The 17,590-nt window shown below is 52.3% G+C and overlaps 1 protein-coding gene across 7 annotated transcripts in view; it reads right to left on the bottom strand.

Annotated features, from left to right (window-relative positions):
• The window catches only part of ASS1 (argininosuccinate synthase 1), a 53,493-nt gene that overhangs the window by 29,643 nt on the left and 6,260 nt on the right, over positions 1 to 17,590 (bottom strand). For 2 of the 7 annotated variants that reach the window (XM_023730809.1, XM_023730808.1), the window contains exons 2-10: positions 17,456 to 17,568; positions 17,119 to 17,175; positions 15,936 to 16,055; positions 15,609 to 15,677; positions 12,752 to 12,940; positions 7,993 to 8,049; positions 5,339 to 5,413; positions 1,470 to 1,540; positions 768 to 798 (exon numbers count right to left, since the gene is read on the bottom strand). In XM_023730809.1, the coding sequence (XP_023586577.1) occupies positions 768 to 798; positions 1,470 to 1,540; positions 5,339 to 5,413; positions 7,993 to 8,049; positions 12,752 to 12,940; positions 15,609 to 15,677; positions 15,936 to 16,055; positions 17,119 to 17,136 (630 nt within the window). In that variant the 5' untranslated portion in view covers positions 17,137 to 17,175; positions 17,456 to 17,568. Of the gene's footprint in view, positions 1 to 767; positions 799 to 1,469; positions 1,541 to 5,338; positions 5,414 to 7,992; positions 8,050 to 12,751; positions 12,941 to 15,608; positions 15,678 to 15,935; positions 16,066 to 16,301; positions 16,308 to 17,118; positions 17,176 to 17,455; positions 17,569 to 17,590 lie in introns of those variants that run through there. The other 5 variants (XM_023730811.1, XM_023730806.1, XM_023730812.1 and 2 more) reach the window with 5 other exon arrangements.

Here is a 17,590-nt window from a genome sequence, read left to right as displayed (position 1 = left end):
GCATCCTCTCCTCCCTTCCAGCTGGCCTCTTGGTGTCCCAGGCCCAGCTGCCTGAGCCCCCTCCCCAGCACACTTCTTCCCTAACATCAGACAAGCAGCCCCTCAGCCCCCAAACCAGCCATCAGGGATGTGGGGCTGAGCCAGGGAACCGAGTCACATTCCCTCAGGGACAAAGAGATTTCTCTCTTCCCATGACAGATTTCGCCCTGCTTCCCCCACCCCACCTCCCATGGTGGGCAGGGGGAGATACAAAGAGAAACCCCCCGGGGAGAGAAACCCTAAACTTCAAACAGGGCCTGGCTCGGATGAGGGGCTCAGGGCAGGCTGCCGCGGGCGTGGGGCAGGGACCCAGACAAATGGGTCCTGAGGCTCTAATCTGTGCCACCCCCCATTATAATCGCGGCAGCGGGCCGAGAGCTGGTGGGCACAGGCTGGGCGCCTCCCACAAGTGTCTCATCTGCCTAATTGCTTCTTTATTGTCTGACAATGACACTCTCTCCCTCTATGCTGCCCTGAAATATTTCCTTCCCTATTCATTCCAACGGCAATTAGAAAAAGAACAGGAGGGAGGGGGTCTTAAAACACAGTGTTGAGAGGGCAGGCAAAGGGGGGCCGGGTGGGGAGGGATGGGGAACACAGGCAGGGCTTGGCCCCAGCCCCATGCGCCCCCTCCCCCGTGAAGTTTCAAATTAGGCTACAAATGCATCAGTCAGCATGGGCAGCAGGGCTACCACCAAAGACTGCCAGTGTGGAGGATGGGGGATTACCTTGGGGTTCTCCAGGATTCCAGCCTCATAGCTGCGGGGGGTAGAGGGACAAGAAAAATAGGGAGTCAATAGGGGAGGGACAGAACTGTGCCCCCCCTACACCCCTAATTGTGCTGCCCTTTTCTCTCTGCCAAAGAGACCACTACCAACCCTGCTTAGAACATTCTGGGCCCACCCTAGTTGGCCATGGGAGTTGTGGGTTGCAAGTAAGAGGTCAAGGCATTTCCCGCAGTCTTCTGGGGCACAGTGCAAGGGCTCCAACCCTGGGGCTGGGGGGCCGGGGCTCTGCTCTCAGGTACCCATAAGGCCGTGAGACCTTCACACATGCTGTTCCTTTTGCCTTGAAGGCTCTTCCCTGCAACCTGGCTGGTCTCTCTGCATCCTTGAGATTTTAGCTCAAATGCTACTTCCTCAGAGAAGTCCTCCCTGAAACCCCACCGCCACAAGGCGAGGTCTCCATTGTCTTCCTCCTAGCACACAGCATCACCCCCCACGGCACTCAGGGGAACTGCAATGACAGCAATGACTGAACTGGGTGAGTGGTGGTCCCATGTCTGTCTTCTTCAAGATTCCACAAGGGCAGGGACTGGTGTGTCGGGGTCACGATCACATCCTGGTGCCAGCACAGCATTCAGGCAGGTGCTCACCAAAGTTGGTTCTGCTGAGCAAGCAGAGGATGGATGGGTGGGTGGAGCATCTTACCTGATGTGCATAAGGTTCTCGTCCATGCTCCACGGGTTCTTGGGGGTGACCGGGATGGGGATTCCGTGTTGCTGCAGGCAAGAGTCAACAGAAGGCAGGCCTGAGGCAGCTTGAAGTAGACATGAGGGTCAGGCCCAGCTGCTTTCCCCCAACCCCCACTCAAGGCTGAAGACAGCCCCAAACTCTGGTCCCATTCAGGCAAGACCCTGGACCACCTCTTGGGCTCCTCCCCCTCCCACTTGGCTGCATGGTGAGGGAGTAAAGGCCTCATCCCTGAATGTAGTCACACAGAAACTGCAAGACCATTTGTCTGAGATGTTGTGGGGTGGATGGCTGACCTCAAAGTTTCCTCCAGAAGAATCTATGAGTCTACACTTCCCAGCTCCAGCTCAATGATCCTCACCACAACCCTGTGAACAGGGGCTGGAATGGACCAAACTCCCACCAGTGGAGCCAGGATGGGAACCAAAGCACCTGCCACCAGAACCCACAGGGGTGCTTAAGGTTTCCCCGGTGAAAGAATGAATGCCCGTGAGAGCGTCTAGCTCACAGCACTTGCTTACTGTCTGCGGCCAGGTACTTCCTGGCCTAGCACAATAGCCACGCACACCACTCTTCAGACCCTACAAAGGAAACAGCCCAGAAGGATCCCCCCATCTTCGTCATACTTGGTTCTGATTGTTTTGCCTCCCAGATGATCCAAACCACTGTTAAAGGCCCCTGGGCTCCAAAGGCTGTTGGCAATCACTCTGAAGACTCATCGTACTCAGCTTTTGGGGGAAAGATGAGGGTGGTTGCCACCCTCATTAACACCTGATGGAAATCAAGCTCACGTGTGACGGTTTCCGCCGGGACTGGAGTCCCCTTACAAAACTCACTTGAGCTCTCTCCTCCCTGTGTTCAACAGGACAAAAACCAGTTCCTGTTGAGTTGATTCCAGTTCATATAGCAAGCTCATGTATGCAGAGTAGAGCTGCTCTCCACAGGGGTTTCATGGCTGTGACCTTTCAGAAGCAGATCTCCAGGCCTTTCTTCTGAGGTATCTCTGAGTGTATTTGAACTGCCAACCTTTTGGTTAGTAGCAGGGTGCTTAACCATTTACACCACCCAGGGACTCCTTAATGGGACAACAAGTAGTGAATTGGCCCAGCTGGAGACCTTTAAACCAAGTCCCCTTTCAGCCCCATTGGACCCACGACCACACCAGCCCCCAACCCCAGCAGCCTCCACTGGCCTCAGCCCAGCTACTCCTCTCCTGATGAGGCTCTCATTTGCCTCCACTCTCAGATTCTAGAGGCTTCCTTCAGGAGTTGCTGTGTTCCCTTCATTGCCACTTTAAAATTTCAAAATAAATTATGCTAAAACTCTTGAAGTGTTTTTTTTTTTTAAGCTTTAGCAGGAGACTCACTTAAAAAACAAACAAAAACAGCCGACAATTACCCAGAATGTGCGTACTCTTAATGTAAACTACACAGGCAAACAACAACACCACACTCAGAGGCTGCCCCATGTTGGGGGCCCTTGTGGGGACAAGAAATTGCCCAGAGTAAAGCCCACACCCTTGCCCCCTGCTGTCTCTAGGCAGTTTGCTAGTGGTGCGAAAGAGGGCGCTGTGCAAGGTGGGGCCAATGTCACCTGCAGAACCTTCTGTCCTCACAGCTCGCTCAGCAGCTGGGGGGCTGAGAACAACAGTTGCCAGGGTTCCCTGGGGCTTTTGTGTGTGTGTGTGTGTGTGTGTATGTGTGTGTGTGTGTGTGTGTGTGTGTGTGTGTGAAAACACCCTCGCCCTGTCTCTTCCAAAGGGCATCCACCAAGGAGCAAGACAAGGAGAAAGGGAGGGAAGGAAAGAAGCAGAGAACAGGACAGGCAGCCCCTCCTCAGCAGGGCAACACGCAAATGCCAATAATAGTAACAATCCCCAGACCAAAGAGATTTTTGTTTCCCAACCCCTGAGCTCCTCTCTGCAAACTCTCATTGTAATTGAGGACAGAAAATAAAACCATCTCTGGGATGTAAACACAAGACCCCACCTGCTTGTCAGTTCCCACTTTGTACTGTTGTTTTTTTTGTTTTTGTTTTTAAATTGACTGTGATGACAGTGATAACGATGGGCTGCTTCTGAGTATTTTTCCTTGTATAACGGGTTTGGGGGGAGATGGAAAGTAAAGCAAATGTATGTTTTTTATGAGTTTAATGCAGTACCTCTTGGTCTGGGTTACTTACAGGTTGTGAAAGCAGAGATTTTTAAAGCCCCGTTGATGTTTGTCTCAACTGGCTCAGACCTAGCTGGCTCTGAATTTGGACAAAGCCTCACCTCTGCTCAGTTATGCTGGTCATTTGCTGGGTGCAGAAACACAGCCTCCTTTCTAGAGTATATTCACATTCCCCAGAGCTCAGAGAGAGAGAGAGAGAGGTTGAGAGAACGAGACTCCCTGTCAAACTTTCCTGTTCAAAAGGTTATTTGGGATAGAAGCTGAGCTAAGTGCCTTTCTCCAAACCTGGGATGGATGGAGACAACATTCCCGAAATTCATCCGTGCAGGGAAGATCAGGAACCGCTTTTTTTTTTTTTTATTCTGGTGGGGGGAACTTAACAGTGATGAAGAGCAACATATTAGTCAACCCTGTCCCCTGGTGGCACAGTGGTTAAAGCGATTGACTGCTGACCAAAAGGCTGGCGGTTCGAAACCACCAGTGGCTCCGTGGAAAAAAGATGTGGCAGTCTGCTTCCGTAGAGATTTACAGCCTCGGAAACCCTATGGGGTCGCTATGAATCAGAATTGAATCAAAGCAGTGGTTTGGTTTTTTTGGTTTTTTGAGTCCCTGCCTTTAACCATGACTCAGGGCATGAGCATGTAGGTGGGGCAAGGATTTCAACTCTATTCTTAAAGATGATACATGTTTCATATTCTGTATCATCAAGGAGAAGAGGGGGACAAAAAAAAAAAAAAACCCTCGCCAACCTCAGCTCTCTTAATAGCTCCGCTATTTGACAATTTGTTTGGCAACATATGGGCTTGCTCTTGTAAACTCCCCTCTTAATAATAAAACAACAGATGGTAGAGAAGATCTTTCCTCCCGGCTCTCCAGGTCTTAATGGGATGCTGGCAGCGAAGGCAGGGCTGCGTCCCCGCAGCGTCCCCGCCACGTCCCCTACGACGCGGCACCTTGGCTGTGGTGAGAGCTCACAGCCAGCCCTGGTGACTGCTATTTAAAAACCTGAGCAATTTTCTGGTGTGTGCACCGAGTTGCTTTTTCCCTGTCTGATTGATTGAGGCTGTTTGTCAAGAGCTGCCATCGAGTCGCTAAAAAGAAAGGTACCCTGAAGAGCGGCTAAGGATCTTGATGCAAAACTTCCAATATGTTTTATTGCAACTTGTACTTCAAAAGGCTGCTGCGACAAAAGCCTTTGTCTTCCACTGCCCCTCAGAGTGCCTACCTGTTCCTGGGAGAGTGCTGGGGACAACTCGCTACCAGGTAATTGAGGTCCTGTGCAGAGAACGGCCTCTCACTCACACCCGCCAGCCGTCCTCCCAGTGACACACACTGCAGAGGTGGGGAGCAGGGCTCCGGCCTCCGTTTCCTCGGGAACGGGAGGGAGGGTGAGCCCAGCACCCTCTGGTTCAATAGGCTGGGGACTTTCCTTGGAGACGCCCAGCCCAGGCAAAGGACCAGGCTGATGACCACACCTCTAGGGGACTTGCCCAGGGGACAACAGGTGCCATAGGGGTGGTCGGGACAGAGGTTCAATCTGCCGTCACATGGGGATCCATCCTGGACCTAGTGCTGTGGCCAGACAGCCCCTGAGCAGGGAGGAGAGTGGAGAGGGCAGTAGGCCAGGGCGGGGCGATGGTGTAGACTCAGCCATACCTTTGCATACTCCATCAGATCATTGCGGCCCTTGAACCGGTTGTAGAACTCCGGCATCCTCCAGGGGGCAATAACCTGGGCACAGGGCAAGAAGTCAGGACTGGGAGGCCCAGCTGCTGGCTTCTCTAGGCCTTTGGCTGCAGAGCTGCCCTCTGGGAAGGGGCCCAAACCTCCAGTAGTCACTGGGGGTCTCCTGCTGTGTCCCCAGAGATGATGCAGCCCGTGGGGGTGGGGCATTAGACAGAGGAGGGGAACAGCTGGGGGATGGCTGTAGAGAGGTCATCCTCCAGCTTCATGGCAGAATGGCAGGTGGTGTCCTCAAGTGGGTCTCTGCCCTCTGCACCTCAGTCTCCCCAACTGGGATGTGAGGGTTTGAACTCAATAGGCCTCAAGGTCCTTCCCAGTGCCCTCTGCCAAAGGGCCAAGACTCCTCCACTGCTGGGACTCAAGAAAGGGTCCAGGGAGCTGCTGTCTCCCAGCCTGGCCCTGCTCCTGGACGGTGGGGCCCAGAGACCACATATGCCCCCCTCACTTCTCTTCTTGCTCCCTTCTTTCTTGTACCCCACACTGCTCTGAGTAGTGGAGGGAAAGGAGGTGGGGTAGGGGGAGTCCAAGCCCTGAGGGAGACCAGCCTCATTCCATGTGGGCCTCACTGGCCTGAGAGGGTCAGGGACAGGTCCATGAGAAGGACAGTCCCTTCCTTCTCAGCGGGCTCACCAAGCCCCTTCCTCTGCCAGCAACAACTTCAGATGGGGAGGGGGTGCCATCTAAATGGAGAAGCTGGTTTGATTTCTGGGCTGTGGAGCTGACCAGGGCCGTGGCTAGGGTGATAGAGTAGAGGGGCCTGTTACTATCCTCTGCACCGCCCCCCAGCCCGAGAATGGGCAGCCCCTGGACCAGGCTCCACACACTGGGAACCAGCACCAGCCCCGTCCCAGCCCCTGAGCTTGGCCTCCTCAGACAAAGGCCCAGAAATCGGACACTCTGGCCCCCCAAGCTGCTGTGGGAACTGGGGGGAAGGGCCCTTGATGCCCGCCTCCAGCAAGTCAACAAGCAGCTACTGTCCAGGGCTTCTTAGCAGCCTGGCGTTTGGGGTCAAAATAGCTCATTAGAGCTCATTACTGCTCACCTCCAGGCCACTCCCCTCCCCCAACAGCTGCTGGCTGGTTAAAGGGGCAGAGAAAGACGGTTCATTTAAAAGAAAAAAATTAAACTTCTTAGAGCCCCTTGGGGTGCTTGGGAGGGGGCAAATCTTCCTTAGCTTTCTCCCAAAGTGGCCTGCTGTGCCTCAGAGGAGCTCATGCTCCAGGCCTACGTGTCCAACATGGCGACCGTGAGCCAGTGCGGCCACTGAGTCCGTGAAATGCAGTGAGTCCTGGCTGGGATGTGCTGCAAGTGTCAAACCCACACCGAATTCCCAAGACTTAGTGCAAAAACAAGAATGTAAAACATTTCATCAATAATTGTTTTACATTGATTACATGTGGAATGATATTTTGGATATATTGGGTTAAATGAAATATATTATTAAAATTAATGTTGCTTGTTTCTTTTTCATATATACATTTTTTAATGTAGCTAGCAGAAAATGTTAAATTACACATGGGGCTTACATTTGTGGCATGTGCTCTGTTTCTATTGCTCAGTGCTGCTCTGGACCAGGAGCCCCAGCCTTGTTGGCTGTACCCCTGGAGCCTGGCACTAGGCACCCAGTGAATAATGGATGGATGGATGGATGGATGGGTAGGTGGGTGGATGGATGTGTAGGTGGGTGGGTGGGTGGAGGATGAATGGGTGGGGGGGTGAATGAATCGGTGGGTGGGTGGGTGGATGGATGGACAGATGGATGGGTAGTTGGGTGGGTGGATGGATGAATGGGTGGGTGGGTTGTGGATGAATGTGTGGTGGGGGAATGAATAGGTAGGTGGGAGGGTGGATGGATGGGCAGTTCGGTGGGTGGATGGATGAATGGGTGGATAGACAGATGGACGGGTAGATGGATAGATGAATGTATGTATGGCTGGATGGATGGACCCAGACCCAGGCCTGTAGGGGCAGAGGGGAGTAGTTGCCAGCTGGATAGTCTAGACATGGACTCTCACTCCTGGAGGGCATGCTATGGGCAAGGGCAGTTGATTCCCTGAAATCCTGGTTATTCCAATCTCAGGAAAGGGTCAGGGATGCTAGGGGTAAGGGCACAGGCAGCCAGGAAGGAACCAGGGCATTAGCAGCCCACAGAGGGGGTGGAAAGGGTATGAGCAGCCCAGAAATCAGCCTGACCATGTCCAGGAACTTTTCTGGCCTGCACCCAGGTGGCCGGATCTGGGGAAGTCAAGGACACTGTTGAAGGGCAGCAATGGCCTCCTACTGTTCAGTGCTCAGGGCTACACAGACACCTGGACAGCCACCTCTGGGAAAAACGAAGGGCCAGGGAGAAGACGCTGCTTCTCGAGGCCGGGGTGAGTCAAGGCAGCCTCCCTAGAAAAGATCCTCCCAGGTGTTCTCGAATCTAGTCTGATGGGTATTGCCTACCATGGGAGAAGATTCAGGTGCACACTGTCCCTGTCTTGTGGAACCTCCTAGAGCCTTATGCCCCCACCCCCAAGGTCTCAGCCCCCAGCACCCACCCCGTAAGGGGAAGAGCAACATCTTACCTTAATCTGGGGGGCCAGTGAGTAGCAAGTGAGTTCAAACCGGACCTGATCGTTCCCCTGAAACACAGAACAGAGGACTGTCAGGAGCCATGGAACGGGAGGGAGCTGGGGGTAAGGGGTGTGCACACAGGTGACCACAAACAGCATATTGAGGGCTGCTCAAGGTAGGCCCCTAGATACTTCACATGTGTCTCTCATTCAACCTCACAACCTTCTGAGGTGGGTTCTATTATTAGCCTGTTATACAGACGAGGCAGCAGGGCTTTGTTGGAGGGGCTGAGTAATCAGGTTCTATCCCACAGGTGCAGTCAGGACTTGAATGACTTGAACCCAGGACTTTCTGTGTATAGAGCCAAGCCATGTGTGCAGGACTGCATGCCTACATGCCCAGCATGTGTGCCAAGCTGTGTGTATCTTGGTGGTGAATGTTGTGTGCGAGCGTGCATGTGTGGACCTGTGGCAAGGTGTATAGGTGGGCTTGTGTGGACATATAGGGGGATGTAGAGGTGTGCGTGTCTGGGAACATGTTGGGGTAGAGGAGGGTACGTGTGTAAACACATGGCAGAGTGTAGCGTGTGCACTTGTAGGGGTGTGCATGTCTGGGAACATGTTGGGATATAAGGTATGCATGTGCTTTCATGTATGTGCACAAGTTCAGAAAGTACGTAGGTGTGATGTGAGAGTGTGCAGGGGACATACACACACACCCATTTTTCCCAGGGGCTGGATGTCTGGGCATCTCCGAGACTCCAAGTGTAAGAAGGGGCCCAGCTCTGCCCCTTCTCCAGGCAGCCCACACCCCTCAGCACCCACCTGCTAGGATTGGCCACACCCCACTCCAGCCTAGAGGACAAGCTCACTTCAGGGCATGAGCCCCATGATGCTGAAACCACACCCTACACCACCACCACACCTATAAAACTGGGATTCCTGTTGCTTCTCTGAGCCTGTTTCCACACGTATGCAATGGCTGGTTGGGGGGCGTATGTGAAACCAGGTGATCACTGAGGCCCTTTACTTCTCAGCTCCTCTCTTCACAGACAGGGAAACTGAGGTCCAGAGAGGGAAAAGGACTGATCCAAGCGCACACAGCCAGGCAGAGCCAGGACCTGAGCCCGCATGTCCCAGCCCCCTCTGTTCCCATACAAGCCGCCCTGCCTTTTTGCATCTGTGTTCTTGGCTGTAAAATGAAGACTAATCTCTATACCCCACTGAGATGTGAACATTGTCTAAGACATAGCTTATAACACACTGGCCACACTGAAGAGGAGGAGGAGGAGGAGGAGGAGGAGGAGGAAGAGGAGGAAGAGGAGGAGGAGGAGGGCCAAGAAGCGCCAGCAGCACCAGCTCCAGCCAGCCCCGCTCAGTCCCTGGAGTGAAAATGGCGGCCAGTGTCCTGCCTGCTCCCCATCCACTTGGCGCCTGGAGGGAGACTTAAGCGCTGCAGAAATAACAGAGGAACCTTTTCCCTACTGTGAAAACTGCGCAGGCACAGCGAGGCAGCGGCAGGAATAACATGTTATTTTCCAGAGTCTTGTCAGGCAATGCAGAAATACAGGTCTCAGCCCCTCTCCGCGGAGCCAGGAGCTGTGGGGTTGGGCTGCTCCGCTGGCAGCTCTGGGGCCACGAGCTGCTCAAGACCAGCCATCCCCACTCACCCCCATCCAGTCCTTTCAGTGAGCACCTACTATGCACTGTCACATGGGAGAGTTACCTGAGGCCAGGAGGATTTTTTAACCCTGTTTTACAGATGAGGAAAGTGAGGCTCAAAGAGGTGAAGTCACTTGCTCAGGGTCACACAGCCATCAGACAACAGGACCATCCCAAGAGCCCACACTCATGTAAGTGGTCTGAGCTCTGTGCATAACCAATTCATTGAATCCTTACAGCAGCTTCATGAGGCTTGTTTTATTATCATCCCCATTTTAGCGATGGGGAAACTGAGGCAGGAAGCAATGACTCAGGGGCAGTTCCTGCTGCAATAGCTGCTATAATAAACAGCAGCCTCATTTTAGATTTGTAAAGCTCATAGTCAAATGTTGCATATCCTGGCTATTTTTTCCCCTAAAGTCTCCTTCCCTACCTCCTCCCCCTACGGCTTCACGTTTCCCCAACACAAAAGCGCCTTGTGCCTCCTCAAGCCCCGCCATGGGGATACCCATCTGTTCGGGATTCAGAGACCCTCAAAGAAGCCAAGCAAACAGGCCTCTTTGGTTCAAACTCTGCCCCAGACGGGAGTCAAGGGCCCTATCTAGTCCTTCCTCTCCCCAGCCCCAGCATGCCCAGCACCAGGGGAAGCCCCTCTGGAAACTTGGGTGGGGAGGGGTGATGCAGTGTCTCACACATGTGTCCACATGTTGACACAGATACAGACGTGTGTAAGTGCAGTGCAGCACCCACTGGGATTGGAGGGGTGGGAGGGGGGTCTCCCATCTGCTCCTGGGATAGCCATACAGATGGTGCCATTTACAAAACTCCTGCTACCCCACACCCCGCCAGAGCCTCAGGCTCAAATTTCTAGGTCCTTCTTCCAAATCTGGGAGGAGAGCAGAGGCCCTGGAAGAGCCCCCCCAGTTTCTATGCATCCTTCTGTGTGGGGAGGTTTCAGGGTCATAGTGCGGTGAGCAGTGCTCTCTGCTCCAAGTGCTGCCTGGACTGGGGGCTGCCTCGGAGGGAGGTGCCTGTTGCCTTCAGGCCTTTGCACAGGCTGTTCCTGCAGGCTGGAATACCTCTTCTGGACTTGGCTCCACTGGCAAACTCTTGCTCTTCCTGACTGTTTCAGCATCCCCCCACTCCCTGACCCCCTGCTGGGTGAGCCCCCCAACCCCGCAATTTCCAAGGTCCTCCACCAAGCCTGTCCTATAAGGGCCAGTGCCTGGAGGAGAGCCAGTGCCCCATCAATGAATAGATGAATGAGGGCAATGTCTGTGTGCCTGGCACAGGGACCCTTGGGCCCTGGTTCCCTCCACCGCCTGACTCAGGGGCCAGAATCTGAGGGCTGGCACCCTCCCAGAGGCCACGATGAGTCTCCTCTGTGGATGTAGGGGAGTCACCCACCTGTTTCACCCCCAGCAATGGGGAGCATTCTCACCATCACTGTGACCCCCTTGCAGAAAGTTCTGCAGGGTCTGCTAGCGGCTTTCCTAAGGACTGTAAAGAAGGGAAAACTGAGGCACTGGAATACGCCTTGCAGAGAAAACAGACGGCAGAACCAGGGTAGAACTCTGCTCCCCATCCCCTGTGACCTTCCCACCACTGGTCTTGGAGGCCCCCAAGCCGATGTTTCCAAGCCTAACGGTCCCTCTTGTGGCCTCTGAGTGTGAACTGCAGGGATGCCCCAAGCCCCAAGCAGCCACAGAATGCCTCGCAAAGGGTGTTCCTCTCAGAACCAAAGACCTGCAGGGCCGGAATGTGGAAAAGAGGACCCTGGGTGGTGGCCACCACCGCAGCCGCCTCCTCCTCCAGCCGCTTCCTCTGGGGGCGGCAGCCTGGCCGGCCTCAAATCTGAGTCTCTGGTACCCTCTGGTGGCCACTTGGAGGAATAGCACACACAACTGTTGATGGCCGCTCCCAGCTGCACATGGATGGAGGTGGGGCGGGGTGGGGGGGATTGGGAGCGGTGGAATTTCACCTTGGAGCCCAGGAGCTACCCAAGCCAGGGCCAGACCCACCCATACACCCATACACTCGTTCCATCGGCCCTGAATGCCGCCCATCCTCAGCTCTGATGGTACAATAAAGAGCAACTTTCTGCAGGCAGGAAGCCCTTCCCGAATGGATCCCTGGCCTCAGCTTGAATGCCTCCTGGAATGGGGAGCTCACCGGCCCATTCATTCCATCATAGGCAGATGAGATGGCTTGGGAGCTTCTTCGTTCTGCTCTGACATTTGCCTCCCATTGACTTTCCTCTGCCTGCTGGAGCTCCCAGAACAAGTGACTGTCATATGATGAAGGCAGTTCCCTTCCATGGAGCATTCACTATGTGCCAGGCCTCTGCTGAGCATTTTATTGGAATTATCCTACCCATTGCTCTAATGACCTATGAACGAGGTTGTACTTCATCCCCATTTTACAGACAAGAAAATAGAGACTCATGAAGGTGAAGTCACTTGCCAAAGTCAGGCAGCATGAAAGTGGTGGAGGCAGAATTTGAACCCAGCTCTGAGAGCCTCCGGGGCCCAACTCCTCAACCTCTGGGCTCTCCTGCACTTCTACCGACGCCCTGAAGTGAGAGGCAGCACTCACATGCCCTGACCAGCCCGATCTGTCAACCTCTCCTCGTCTGGTTTTCTATTATCCTGCTCAAAATGTGCTCACTACTGGTATGTTAATGAAAAATAGGGCCACAGTCTGTGAGAAAAGCTTACCAGTTCCTTCTTCCACAGAAGCCAACTGCAGTTCAGAACAATTCCCAAGCATCCTGCTGGGGGAGTCCCCGGCCACCCACTTCTGGCCTGAAACCCTCCCTTGATCCTAGTCAATTGCTCCCAGGATGAGGTCAAACCTCATGGCTCAGTCCTGACCCCTGCTGCTTCTCCCACAGCCACTGCTCAGTAATTAGCTGTGACTATTACTCTTATTTGGATTTTAACAATGGCCAGTCTGAGCATCTGACTCTATTCTGGACGCAAAGCCTGAAACTGCTCGAAGATTACTCATCGTTTTCATTGTGTCTTTTGTGGGCCCCTCTGCTGTGGGCAAAGCTGCCTTCTTCTCCCTCTGCCCACCTCTCCCGAGCGCCATAGATCTTTTGCCTTACCTTTCCTGTGGCACCATGAGACACATACTTGGCTCCCTCCCGCTGGGCAATTTCCACTTGTTTGCGGGCAATGCAGGGCCTAGCAAGAGAGGTGCCCAGGAGGTAGCGGTCCTCATACAATGCGCCAGACTGGATAGCAGGCCAGATGAATTCCTCCACAAACTCTTCGCTGACATCCTCAATGTACACCTATGGGGAGAGGAGCCCATGAGAAGGAGCCTCGGCAAGGACTGGGGACCCAATCAGAATACAGAGCCCCAGGGTCTCAAATGGCCTGCATCTATGGCAGACGTAACTAATCTGCTAGTTGATCATGGCAGACTGTTCTCCTTCTACATCTGCAGTAGACATCACTAATTAATCCCAGCATACCGTACTGATCCTTTCCCTCCTGCAATCATGGCAGGCATTGCTAATCAATCTTGATGCACCATCCAGCTGAAACTGATTGTGCTTCCTAAATCCCTCCCAACACAGGATTCTGGACACGAGATGAAACTTACTTGCAATCTAAGCAGTGATTCTCAACCAGGGGAGATTCTGTCACCCAGGGGGCATTTGGCAATGTCTGAGATATTTTTGGCTGTCACAGCTAGCAGTGTTGGGGGATGTTCTGGCATTTAGTATGTAAAGGACAAGGATGCAGCTAAACAGCCTGCAATGCACAGGACAGCTGGCCACTTGTCAACAGTACCAAGGTTGAGAAACCCTGATTTAGAGGAGCAGTTCTCAAAATGTGGTCTGTAGACCCCCCAGGAGTACCCAAATCCTTTCAGGAAGACTCTGAGTCAAAAAGCTTTTATAATGATACTAAGATGTTATTTGCCTTTTCACTATGTTGACATTTGCACTGATGTTGAAAAAGCAATGATGGGTAAAACGCCTGGCTCAGCACGAACGGAGGCAGAGGCACCAAACAGTGCTCATAACCATTGCATTCCTCATGCCGCGATCTCACAGTGCCGATTTCACTTATGAGTGACCTTGATGAAGCAATAAAAACAATTATTTTTACTAAATCTCAGCCCTTGAGGACAAAATGTGAAGTACATACAAAGCACTTTTGCTCATACCAAAGCAATGAAGGAAAAGCAGTGTGCCATGTTTGAGTTGCAAGCTGAACTAGCCACTTTTTTCGTGGAACATTGAAAGAACAACTTGAAAGAACTAACAGACAAAATATGGTCGTTCAGACTTGGGTTTTTGGTAGACATTTTCACAAAAATGAATGAAGTGAGCCTGTCACCTCAAGGAAAACTGAGAGTGTTTGTTGCTAATGATAAAACTCAAGCTTTCAAGCAAACATTAGATTAGAAAGCTCTTATCCACCTCAGTGAATTTGACAGCTTCCTGATACCTCTGATATGAGTAGTGGTGATGTTAACAAATGTGATATTTTAATTTTGTATAATGAAATGTGTCCACACTTGGAAGATCTGCTTAACTCAGTGAAACAATGTTTTCCAAATGACCAATGCGTAATGTGACACAATTAGGCACTAGTAAAAGATCCATTCAAAGTGCAAGATGGACCAGTGGATTTTAATGCAACCGAGTACAAAAAGTGGACTGACACAGTTTCGGATTCCATGTTACACTAATCTTTAAGAAACTACCACTTGTTGAATTTTGGTGCCATATCAAAGAATGTCCCTAATTCTCTGAAAAAGGCTATTAAAATCCTTCTCTCTTTTCCAACGATACATCTGTGAGGCCAGATTTTCTTCATAAACTTCAACCAAAACAATGCATGTTAGGTTGAGTGCCGAAATGGCTACAAGAATCCAGTTATCTTCTGTTAAGCCAGTCATTAAAAGAAATTTGCAAAAATGTAAACCAATGACATTCTTACTAAAATTTTTTGTTTGGGAAAATATTATTTTTAATAAGTAAATGTATAACTTATGTTAACACGTAATGTTGTTACTGTTCTTTTTTAAATGAAGTAATTTTTTTTTAATGTCAGCTTTTATCTATAATGTGATAAATATCAATAGATATAATCCACAAAAGCTCCGGGGGTTCTCAATAATTTCTTAAGAGTCTAACGGGGGGTCACAGGAGCCCTGGTGGTACAATGGTTAAGCGCTCAGCTATGAACTGAAAGGTTGGCAGTTCAAACCCACCCAGTGGTGATCTGCTCCCATAAAGATTATGGCCTAGAAAACTTATGGGACAGTTCTACTCTGTCACATGGGGTCACTATGAGTCAAAATCGACTTGACAGCACCTAACAACAACAAAGGGATCATGGAACTCTGTATCTTTTTTTTTTATTGAGGTGAAATTCACATAACATAAAATTAACCATTTTAAAGTGAACAACACAGCTGCATTTTGTACGTTCACCGTGTTGTGTAATCATCACCTCTGTCTGGTTCCAAAATGTTTCATCACTCCAGAAGGAAAGCTCATACCCGTTAAACAGTTGTACCCCATTCCCCCCTTTCCCCATCTTAGTAATAATTTTGCAAATTCCTGTGAGTCTATAATTATTTCAAAATAAAAATAAAAGAAGGATGGACAAGTGGATGGATAGATGGATGGGTGGATGGAAGGAGGAATGGATGTGTGGACAGAAAGATAAAAGGGAGATGGGCAGGTGGATGGCTGGATGAGTGGAGAAAAGATGGCTGGATGGAGAGTTGGGATATGTGGGTGGCTGGGTGCTTGAGGGAGGCAGGAAGATGATCCTCATGCATCTGAGAGCAGAAGGAAGCAATCTCATACTCTTGGAAGCAAGAGGACAAATCAGAAGGAGTGCAGGGGCAAGGAGCTCTGGGTCAGTGCGTGCACTGCTGCCTCCACCGTGTCACAACCCCACTTTCAACCCCAAATCCTGCATCCCACTTGGTACCTTTTTGGCTCCAAGCTTCAGCGCCTTCTTCCTGGCTTCCTCGAAGTCTTCCTTCTGGCCAATGTTAGCCTGGGGAGCAGAAACAGAGAGGCCCAATCAGCCCAGGGAGGGCAGAAAGGAGAGCATGAGAGGAGCATCAGCCCCCTGCGGTGAGTCCTGGGCAAGCACCATCCACTCCCAACAGCCCTCAAATGGACGTGGTTTCCATTTGACAGGCCTGAGGTCACAGTAAGGAGAAAGGGCACAAACCAGGGACTGGCCAAGGGCTGGCTGGCTGAGCAGCAGGACAAACAGGTGGAAAGACAGACACACAGGGCACCTCCTCACCAAGTAGGCAATGACATCATAGCCTTGTTCCTTCAGCCACACGAGGATGCAGGAGGTGTCCAGGCCACCACTGTAGGCCAGAACCACGGAGGCTTTGCTGGACATCTTGTCTGGAGGGAGCTGAGGAAGACTGTGAGTGACCAGGAGCTGGAAGGTCCTCGCCTGCCCGGCTCAGCTTCCCCCCGCCGGTCCCCCAGCCCCGCCCCTAGCCCCCACCTCTGCCTTCGGTGGCCTTATCCCCTGGACAACCTGTCACTGGTGGGTTGGGAACAGGATGTTTACCCATAATCAGGGCCAGCTGAAGAGCTGTCCTTCCTCCAGCCACACCCTCTCCACCCTGGAAACCCTGACCCTGCACACACACACCCCATCCCATGCTGGGACCCGGAATGCTGAGAGCAAAACTTGGGGCTGGCAGCGGGGAGGTACATCTCTGAGTCAATCCTCTACTGGTGAGAGATGACATCTGAGCTGAGCTGTTGGGCCAGGGCCAGGAGGAGGAAAGGATGCACAGCAGTTAGGAAGCTTGGAAGGGCCGTGGCCCCAAGCCTCAAGCCCCCAAGCAGACATGTCCCCACTCACAACCGCTACTTGAGAAGCAGACAGTGCCAGGCCCTGAAGCTCATCATGACCCCATGGAGTAGGTGCTGTCATTTCCACTGCAGAGGCAGACACTGGGGCTCAAGGTTAAAGTGCATGTCTGCGTCTGGCTCCAGAACCTGGGCTCTTACCCAGCATGCAGTGCTGCCTCCCACTTGAACCTTTCCCACCTGGTGCCCGATTTAACCTTCACTCATTGGGATTTTAGGCATTGTGGCTCTTTCAAATTTTTATTCACTGAGGTGCTCAGGGTCCATTGTGGACCTCAGTGAATAAAAATGCTCAGTGGGGAGGGGCTCAGAGACCTGCTCCCCCAATGTGCAGGTGGGGAAACTGAGTCCCAGAGAGGGCTGGAGACAGGCAGAGGCATAACGCCTCTCTCTAATCCAGGGATCTTTCCCTGGAGACCTAGATGAGCTCTGCAGCAGGCACAGATGCCCGTTTCCCACCTGTTCCTACTCCTCAGCTACACTCAAGCTTCCTGCATCTCCACAGCTTCCTGGCTCCCTGCCCTTGCAGTCGCTCTTCCTTCTGTCCAGCAGGCTCTCCCTGACCCTTTGGGCTGAATTAATGCTTTTCTTACCTCCCCCAGCACGTCCATGGGGTCCTGAGAATAGGTGCTGCTACTGTGCCCACTTTGCTGAAGAGGAAACCAAGGGTCAGAAAGGCAAGATCATCTGCCCGAGGTCATATGGTCAGCAGGTGGGAGGGCCACATTTGAACCCAGGCCATCTGGTTCCAGGCTCCATGGACACTTGGCCCACTGTCTCACATTTAGAGGAGGCAGGTTTGTGTCTGGGTGGGAGCATTTCCGCTGTAGTCTGACCAAGTTGGAGTCAACTGGGGCTCCTTACTAGACACCAGTGGGAAAGGCTGTGGCCATCCCTCCAGATGCTTGGGAGCCCAGAAGAGTTACCTACCGCTGCCACTGTGGTGATGCAGATTCCTGTGTCCTGAGCACTTCCTACATGCCTGGAGGTTTGAAGAGGTGAAGTGGCTGTCCTGGGTCATCCAGCCATGTATGACCTAGAGCCTGGCCACATGGACAGAACCAA

The sequence above is a fragment of the Trichechus manatus genome, unplaced genomic scaffold (genome assembly GCF_000243295.1).
Source record: "Trichechus manatus latirostris isolate Lorelei unplaced genomic scaffold, TriManLat1.0 scaffold00038, whole genome shotgun sequence".
Classification (NCBI taxonomy): Eukaryota; Metazoa; Chordata; class Mammalia; order Sirenia; family Trichechidae; genus Trichechus; species Trichechus manatus.
Note: the sequence above shows the minus strand (reverse complement) of the source record. Positions and strands in the feature narration are given on the sequence as shown.